Genomic DNA, 9,679 nt, shown 5'->3' with positions numbered 1-9,679 from the left:
CACAGAGTCGGGCACGATTCGGCAGGCATGCGCAGGTCTACATGGCACCAATTCTTTGATCATTGTTAAGACTTGCTGGTACCTAGCATATGAAATTGTGTAATGTTGTATGAATGCTTGGATTCTAATTATCATCTTATACTTAGCCTGCTCCATTTCAAGCTTTAGGTCTGGCCCATGTAATCATTCACTTTTGTAAAACCATCACAGTGATTAAGAGATTGGATTTTTGGAATCAGAAAGACCTGGTTGCCATTGCTATGGGCGGTTTAGTGTTAGTCTCTCAGTCTTGCCGACTCTTCTTTGCAACCCCACGGACTGCAGCCCACCAGGCTCTTGTGCCCATGAGATTTTCCAGGGATACTGGAGTGGGTTGCCATTTCCTTCTCCAGAGGATCTTCCTGACCCAGGAATCGAACCCGGGTATTCTGCACTGCAGGCAGATTCTATGCCGACTGAGATACAAGGGAAGTGGTTTAGGATAAATTATTTAACATCTCTAATCCGTAGGTTCCACATCTATAAAGAAAATAATAGTACCATCTCACAAGTTCAGAAGGTAAAGAATCTGCCTGCCAATCCAGGAGACCCGGGTTCGATCCCTAGGTCGGGAAGATCCAAAGGGAATAGCAGCCCACCGCAGTGGTCCTGCCTGGAGAATTCCAGGCACAGAGGAGGCTGACGGCTTACAGTCCATGGGGTCGCAAAGAACGACACAACTGAGCGACTAACAGTATCACTGTCTCACAAACCGCCATCATGAGTAGTATTAGAATCATCGTGCCATTGAACCGCTACTCTGTGAGGCAGGTATCATTAAATCCACTTTACAGAGAAATTAAGCCTCAGACACGTTTAGGTAACTTGCTCCAAAGCTAATAGCCAGTGACAAACCACTGCCTCCCACCCAGAACTTCCAGTTCCAAATTCACAATGTCCACTCCTCAGACTCTGATTAAGCTGGTCATACTAACACGCAAGGAATTCATGCCACTCCTAAGGCGAGGCTGCACTCAGACACCAGGAGAAAGGAGCTGCGAAACGCCCTCCTTAATTCTTCGAGTTAATTCTTCGTGGTGCGACTTTCATCCTCGAGGAGAGTCCTGAGGCCGAGAGGGCAGGGCGGGCCGCGCTAGCAGAGGTTCATCTCCCCACAGGCTCCCGGAAGCACGGCGCCCCGGGCAAACGCCTTCCCGGGCTCGATCCTCTCAGGAGCTGGTGTCACCAGCGGCGCACTCAGCCTCCAAGACCGTGCTGCCCACGGATGGGCTGCCCTTCTCCGCTCTCCCACTCCGCGCGCCTGGGGCCTAAAAATACCTCTCGGGTGGAACCTCCCTAAACAAGTCTTCGGCCTTTTTTTTTTTTTTAACGCCCTCACCACTTAGAGACATAAATCACAGCCCCGACCTGCTGTCGGCTCAGCGGGAGACGTGCCGCTGAAAGTGGCGACGGACGCAGCCCCTTCCGAAGGCCTGAACGTCTCCCCCCGCCCCGCCCCCGCACTGGGCGCAAACGGCCGGCCGTGAGGCACGCCGAGCACCCCGAAGACGGTGTGGGACGTTGGAAAGACAGTCTAGGAATCTCCGTTTCTTCCAGCCCAAGCTAACTCAAGCCTGGGACTCTTCAAAGCCCTGTCCTGTGACAATCACAAGGCTTTCCTCCGCCCCGTCGGTGACGGAAAACTCGTGACTGGAACCTGAGCGCAGGGCGAGCGCAGAGCCACGGGGGGGGCGGAGCTACAAGCCCAGACCGCGAGGAAGCCCCCGACGGGCGGCGCGTGCGCAGTCTCTCGCCGCGGGACCTCCTTCCCGCCGCTGAGACTAGGAAGCGGGACGCCAAATCTGTCCCCGCGCAGCCGCCGCCGCCGGGTGCCGAGCGGGGCGGCCGCCCTCTCCGAGGCGCGCCTGCGCACGTCCCTACGCACGCTCCGGCGTACGGCGGCGGCCAGGGGTCGCGAGCCGGTGGAGGACCCGCGCGCGGAGGAGCCCGGGGAGTCGGCGCCTCTTCCCTCCCTCTCCCATTCCCCTCCCCGCTCCCTCCCCCCCCCCCAGAATGTTCCGCTACGAGGTGAGCCGCCGCGACCGGAAGTGACCCCTCCCTCGCTCCCGCACAAGCCCCGCTCTCCTGTCTCTCTCACGCGCGTCGGTCCCGCGCCTCTGGGGGGGAGGGGGCGGCCGGGGGGACCCGCGGGACCCCGCGGAGGGCGTCGGTTCTGGGGTCGCGGGTCTCAGCCGCGAGTGGTGAGCCAGCTTCGCGGGGGGGCGGGACCGCCCTGTCGGTGGCCGGGGGACAGAGCTGACCTCTGTGTCGGGCTGGGGCGGGCCCGTGGAGTACCGTGACCACGCAGCCCCCCGCCCCCGCCTCGGAGGAGCGCCGAGTAGAGAGCCTTGCCCCCGCAGCCGGTGATTCCTGTGGAGGAGTCACTCGGGAAAGGCCAGAGACGCGTTTCCCGCCCTGGACTCGGAAGCGTCTCCCCCTCACAGACGGGCGATCGTCGGGCCCCGGGGGCCCGGACTTGCCTTCTGACCGGGGCCGAGGACTGTTTACTGAAGAGGACTGGGGGTTGGGGAGGGGCGTGTCCCGCAGGAGTTCCTTGGGGGCGAGCGGACGGAGACGTGGGCTGGGGGAAGGTCCCGGGAATGCAGGACCAGTCGAGAGTCTTGGCGCTGTCGCTAACTCGCCGTGTGACCTCTAGCGACTCCTGATCCCTTGGACTGTTTCTGGGACTTGTAGAACTGACCGGGTTGGCCTAGGTGATCCCTAAGAGTCTCTCCAATTTGAGAAGCAGTGATTTGGTTCAGTAGACTTTCGTGATTTGCGAGTGCTTCGAGAAGTTGCCTCTGATGTGGAGGCTGTCGCCTGCTTGTTTCGTGTTGAGTTTGGGAGGACTTTAGATGGGTAGACTGTCCCCTGAAGCTAACTTTTCGTTTGGGAACAGCCTCGCTGAGAGGTGGTCAGTCAAGGTATATCAGAAATGTGCCTGCAGAGAGAGCGTGGATTTCCGACCCTGAGTCTTTGAAAACTGTGGACACATAGACCTTCTATTTGATAGGAATGGCTCAAGATCACACCGGCTTTATGTAAATATGGAGAGAAGCGATGAGATGCAGTAGGCAAAGTTCCCAAGAAAACTTGGGGAATTAATCAGTTGAAAAGTGAAATGAAGGGGGAGGGAAGGGAGTGTTTAGAACACACCTAGGTTGTTATGTTGATATCTAGCATTGTCTAGCAATATCCAGTGTTTGTCTAAAACTTTGCCTCCTTTGAGCCTCACAACACCTCTGAAGGAGATGGTATTGTCCCTGCATTACCACTTAAAGAGATTGTGGTTTAAAGTCTAACACAGCGTGAGACACAATAGGTGCTCAGGAGGTTTTGAATGAATTAATCAGAAGGGGTGTGGCTTGTCCAGGTAGCTTGAACTTGTCACATCACAGTTTTTCAAGAGTTCACTGTGATTGAAAACTTAGCTTTCTCTTTTACCACCAAATATGAGCCTGTAGGAAAACAAAATGTGTGAAGGAAAATGAAGAGAAAGCTTTAAAAGGGAGTAATAGTTGAGAATATGACATGAACATGGGGAAGATGAGAATTTCAGTGAAAAATAACTCAGGCAAAATAATAAAGTGTTCATTTTCAGTTGTCATTGTAACAAGTGATGGAAAGGAAGTTGCAGGCCTAATTTCTTGGTTGCATGAGGAAATGCTATTATTAGAGCCTTGATAAATAGAGAAATGGAAGTTTGGGGGAAGAGGTTAAATAAATAGGAAAGAGAAGCCGAAAGAAAAGGTGCTGAATCTTCCAATGTCAGGGAAATTGGGGGATAGAAAAAATGCCATCTGTACAGAGAGTTATAATGAAGCTATTGTGTTGATTGGTAAGGTAAGAAAAACATTTTTAGAACATTTTGAAATTGAGGTTGTGAACTTCCTGAATAGCTAATCTTTTTCTCTCTTTTTTTTGTTTTTAGTCTCTGGAGGATTGTCCTCTGGATGAAGATGAAGATGCATTTCAGGGCCTGGGAGAGGAGGACGAAGAGATTGATCAATTCAATGATGATACATTTGGGTCAGGTGCAGTTGGTAAGTGGCAGCTTTCTTTTCTCATGTCTTGGTCTCCTGCTCTTTTCAAGTGCTGCCTTTTATCAGCATTGATACTTTTGTCTTAGCAGGAATATCCTCATTCACAGAGTTGGCAGAGTTCTGTTCTCCACTCCAAGCAGCTCCCCTGCTCCTCTGGGCTTCTGTTTGCCTCGCTTACAAAACCAGGTGTTTTTCTAAGCCATTTCCCTTCCAGCTTTATGATCTGTGGCCCTCAGTTGACACTATGGGAAAATCAAGTGATTAGAGAAGTACACATTTTATAAAGGCTTAAAATAATCCTAGAAGAAGTAAATATTTATTTGTGAAATGTACAAATTAACTAGTGGACTAGGAGAAAACTCAGATTCAGATATGTATGTTTTAAAATTTAGTTGATCAGTAGTATATAGCATGATCCTGCTGTTGTACTGTAGTATATTCAGTTAAGTAGAGTTCTTGATTCCAAGAATTTTGGTGATAGAAAGTCTTCATGAGTTAGAAAAGTGCTGTGCACAGATGAGATTTTCTCATCCCTGGAGATAGATAAATATTTTGGGAATTGGAAGAGGTTAAAAAATTAAAGAGCCAAACTAAGCTAAAGGTCACGGTTATAATTACTGAGATGAGAAATTTAGGGAGCAAGTTTATATGATTAAGTTTGAAACTTGAGTTTCTAGAAAAAGCATACTAATAAGTTCAAATTAAACTATACTTTAAAAATGAATAGGTAAGGGAGTTCCGTGGTAGTCCAGTGCTTAAGACTGAATTCTCACTGCCAAGGGCCCCAGGTCCATTTCTGGTTGGAGAACTAAGATCCAGCGTGTGGGACGCCAAAAAGAGGGAGATGCAGCTGTCTTTGCTTTGACTGCTGCTGCTGCTGCTGCTAAGTCACTTCAGTCGTGTCTGACTCTGTGCGACCCCATAGACGGCAGCCCACCAGGCTCTCCTGTCCCTAGGATTCTCCAGGCAAGAACACTGGAGTGGGTTGCCATTTTCTTCAGTGCATGAAAGTGAAAAGTGAAAGTGAAGTCGCTCAGTCCTGTCCGACCCTTAGTGACCTCATGGACTGCAGCCTACCAGGCTCCTCCATCCATGGGATTTTCCAGGCAAGAGCACTGGAGTGGGTGCCATTGCTTTGACTGATGGTGTTGAAAACCAACAATGACCGCATTTACACTGGGATGTGTGCATCTGTGGAGTTTCTTTGAACTCTGTCCAAGCAACAGATATTCAAACTTGAGCAATAAGGAAGAAGAAGAGGAAACTTACCAGTATTGGGTAACCCCAAAATGTTGAATATCAAAAACAAACAAGAGGTCTTTAAAAATGTATTGGTTACTGGTTTTGCAGTGACCTAAATGGCTTAAGTTTGTTTAAGCTTAGACCGAGTTGAGTGAACTGGCAAAAATGAAAAAATGTTCTTTGTTCAGTCAGGGTTTACAGAATTCACTGGAGAACTAAAACTGCCGCTTTTGGGAGCAGGAAGAGGAGTATTTAAGGTGGAAACAAGGCTCATTACAAAAGGGAACTGAAGACCTTTTGGATTCCAGCCATAGTTAAGGGAAGAGCTCATCCCGGAGGATGATCCAAGATGTTGCTCTTTCTCCAGGGAGGTCACAGGGGAGGGGGGAAGAACAGAGGATGACGGGAGTAGGGGCTGGTGGGAATTGCAGACTATATTTGAAACTTTAGCAAAAACCTATAGAATACATTGAAGCTGCAAACAAGTGTGTGCTTGCTTCTGGAACTCTTTCTCTCTTAAAATAGTGTACTGAATGTTACCATTTTATAGCAAATTCGTCTGTATTAAAATGAAGTATATTAAGACGAGACATAGTAAATGTCCTCAGTTTTGAACCTGGGCTGGAGAGAAATAGTCTTGCCTTCTCCCTGACTTCTAGAGTGCTCGACTTTTTTCTGAGTTTCTCCCAAGATAAGGAAAGTACTGCCTTAAAAGAATTTTAAAGTATGCAGAATTGTGTTTTATGGGATGGAAAAGCAAAAAGTGCACACACATTGAAAAAGCCCCTAGGGTTACACAGTAAAAGAACAGGTTGGTGAAAAGGTAAGAGCAGTGAAGTAGCGTGTGGATAGGGGAGCCCATTTCTGTCCCCTGAGGCACAAGGGTGATTAAGGACTTCTTGGTCTACAGAGTCCGTAGTGGAGAAAAGATTTCCAGGTGTGAGCCCATAACATTGAGACAGTTGTAAGGTTAAAATCCTAGTTCCTCCTAACACCTTGATATAAATAGTATACAGATTTATAAAAAGAAAATTTCCAAGTCCACCTGTGATTTGTTTAATATACTTCCACAGATGGGTAGAGAATTCAAACAAGGAAGTAGAATGTTAGACCTGTGACATGTTTTGGCTTGATGGTTTCTAACTCAAGAAGTGAGTGTCTTGAGTAATACCTGTTAATACAGTAGTTATTTTAAGTCACTGGCTACAAATGCTCTGATGTCACCTTTCTGTAAGAAACTAGTCAGTGTCTTTGCATGGAAAAAAACATTTGCATCATCTTTGAGCAATAAATGGGCCACAATAAGCTCAACTCATTCTCTAAAAATGAAAGCTTACACTTCCAAGGTATTTATTAGATACTCGGGACCATTCTAAATGTTTTGCATCTATTATCAATCCTCATAGCAACCTTCTGAGGTAGGCACTATTATTATCGTCATTTTAGCCAATGAAGAAGGAAAGTGCCAGAGAGGTTAAGTAACTATGAATACAATCAGTGTAAACTACGAGTTATTTTTAAGAGTCTTTGGGGAGTCCTTGGAAATCTTGTGCCTCCATGTGGAAGGATCCTCATTCTTCCTTCCTCCTTTTTACTGATAGCTGCTGAAATCTTTGGAGACTGAGATCACTCTAGAATTAAAGTAACTGTACTTCCTTTTTATTTTGTTTTTATTCAGATATATCCCAGAGACAAATTTGAAGCGAATTGCCACAACAAGTACATGTTTATGAAAGCAGACAGGGTTTTAGTAACTCACATCTGGGTATAGGTTAACTTTTTCTAACATTTGCTCTCTGCATTGGGAGCACAGAGTCTTAGCTGTCGGACCATCAGGGAAGTCCCAGAGTATAGGTTGATTAGTTGAAGGAAAGTAGGTATCTCTTTCCCTTCATTTCTCTTGTTTGTTTTCCCTACCCTTCATCATTTTGATGAGTGTGGGTTGAGGTCAAACAAGCAAGGGCATGTTTAAGTAACTATATTTTTCAGTCATTCAAAGAAGATACAGAGTGAAGGGTCTCTTTACACCAAGGACATGTGTGGCCTCTGACGTTGCTTCAGGTGATTTTTCACAAAACAGGAAATACCTAAAATGATGATGGTGTTCTGTGGCATAGATTTCTTTACTTAATGTTTGAAAAAGTAACAGTTCACAACAGAGCCTTTCTTACAGAATATGGCTATTAATCAGTGTTTTTTAAATTAATTACTAAGGACAAATAGATTATCATCTTTGATGAGACATATAGTAAAGCTTCCCTGGTAGCTCAGGCAGTAAAGCGTCTGCCTACAATGCAGGAGACCCAGGTTCGATCCCTGGGTTGGGAAGATCCCCTGGAGAAGGAAATGGCGACCCACTCCAGTACTCTTGCCTGGAAAATCCCATGGACCGAGGAGCCTGGTAGGCTACAGTCCGTGGGGTCGCAAAGAGTCGGACACGACTGAGCGACTTCACTTCACTTCATAGTAAAGTTAGTAAATAGGATTATGAGAAATGAATGAAAACTCTTCTACATTAGAATTAATCCATTAACAGATCAGTTTCTTAAATTTTGGTAATAAATGTTTTTAAAACATCCCATAATTTGGGATTATAGACTCTCTTTTTTTCCCCCCCCTTTTTTTTTGGCACTGCTGGGTCAATAAGGTTGGAAAAACCAGTTGGTCCTTCAGAGCATGCTTGGCTTACTCTTCTTTAGCAAAGATGACACCAAATATTAATGTCACAGTTGATTTTTGATTATGCTGTTCCTTGTGTGTTTTAATAACTGATAACTTGGTACTGTAAATTTTTATCTAAACTAGATTTTTCCCTTACTGTACATAGCACATTCAGATCTACCACAGTCCTCCAAGACTAGACGGTGGTTCCGAGCGTATCAGGTTATAAATTTGGAAATCCCACTTAACGTTGTTTTTATCAGTAGTTACGTGTTTCTACTTTTAAAAATTTAACATTCCTGAAGAATTTGTGGGGAAGTTTCGCTAAGTTACATATTTGTATAATGTTTAAATTTTTTTTTTTAGCAAACATATATTAGTAAACAGGAAAAAAGAGTAAAGATACTTTTAACAAGTTGCATATGAAAGTCTAAATCTTTTTTTGAAATAGCTACCATTTATTACATCCTCAGTATATACCAGACACTTTTTTTTTCTTTGTATGTTGTTTCCAGTCCTTCTCCTTTCTTTAAATAAGCTATATAGAAAAATTAAATGGGGAGGATTGTCATTAAGGACAGTTTTCAGAATTCTGTGTTGTGATGTTAGTCATAAAGAGAATTCCCTGTTGTCTCTCTGTGTTGGATTTCGCAGAACACACAAAACTGAAATAAGAAGAAAACAGGTAGCATATGCAGCAGAATAGTGCACGGGGTTTGGTGGGTCAGATGAGGCAGAGGCCAGAACTGAAATGAAAAGATTGTGTAGAGGAAGCATCAGTGAGGAGGCATGCTAAAGGCACAGTAGTAGCGCTTTTATGATGAAGGTAGAAGGGAATGATGAGTGATGTGGTTAAGGAGCCTGGAATGAAAGAGGTGATGGAAGTGAGGTCTAGTTCTGGAGAAGCTGATAAAGGCTTCTGAAGATTTTCATCTGTGAAATAATGCTCTGTCAGCATAAACAATGAGAAAATTACCTAGTATCAGTGATACAGACTATAGTAGTGTACTGAAACGGCAGCGGTTAAGGAAGAGGGCTGGTGCTCACCTTTCCCCTGACGTACTTGCAGTAGCCTCCTAACAGACCTCCGTGCTTCCCGTAGTGCGACCCCCTTCTCCCCAAATCTGTTTTCAGCATGGCAGCCAGATGGATTCTTTCAGCAAGCCCAGCCACATCCTGACCTCTGAGGGTCCCATTTCAGAGAAGCTCTAAAGGACCCCCGAGAGCTCCCCGCAATCCGCACCAACCTCATTTTTCTTCTACCCTCACCCTTGTTCGTTCCAGTTCAAATGCAGCCCTTGCTGCTTCTGAAAATTGTCGGTCTCTAATCCTGAGTCCTCTATACTGACCGTCCTTTGCCTGAGACTTTCTTCCCCTAGATATCCACGTGCCTAACTCCTGAAGTTTTGCTCAGATGTCACTTTCCTTGTCTGTTTCTTATGGTGATGGATGCCGTGCACCTAGAACAGTGTTTGTCACATAATAGATGCTCAGAACACACCAATTGGATGAAATGAATGGATTTAAAAGCTTGTAAAGAAGATCAGTTATCTAAGAGAAACTTGTATGCTAGCATGAGTTTTTGCCTAAAATGTCATAGAATCTCAAAGCCACTGGTTGTAGTATATGCATATATCACCAATTTAGAAATCTGTTTCAGAATATAATCTAGATGCCATTGCTAATGTATTAAC

General features: G+C 45.7%; 1 protein-coding gene across 1 annotated transcript in view; it reads left to right on the top strand.

Annotated features, from left to right (window-relative positions):
- The first annotated feature begins 2,052 nt into the window (after positions 1-2,052).
- The window catches only part of PATL1 (PAT1 homolog 1, processing body mRNA decay factor), a 28,038-nt gene continuing 20,411 nt past the window's right edge, over positions 2,053-9,679 (top strand). Inside the window, exons 1-2 of the mRNA XM_068988408.1 lie at positions 2,053-2,067; positions 3,971-4,082. Of these exons, the coding sequence (XP_068844509.1) occupies positions 2,053-2,067; positions 3,971-4,082 (127 nt within the window). The remainder of the gene's footprint in view (positions 2,068-3,970; positions 4,083-9,679) is intronic.

This window comes from Capricornis sumatraensis, chromosome 16 (genome assembly GCF_032405125.1).
Source record: "Capricornis sumatraensis isolate serow.1 chromosome 16, serow.2, whole genome shotgun sequence".
Classification (NCBI taxonomy): Eukaryota; Metazoa; Chordata; class Mammalia; order Artiodactyla; family Bovidae; genus Capricornis; species Capricornis sumatraensis.
Note: the sequence above shows the minus strand (reverse complement) of the source record. Positions and strands in the feature narration are given on the sequence as shown.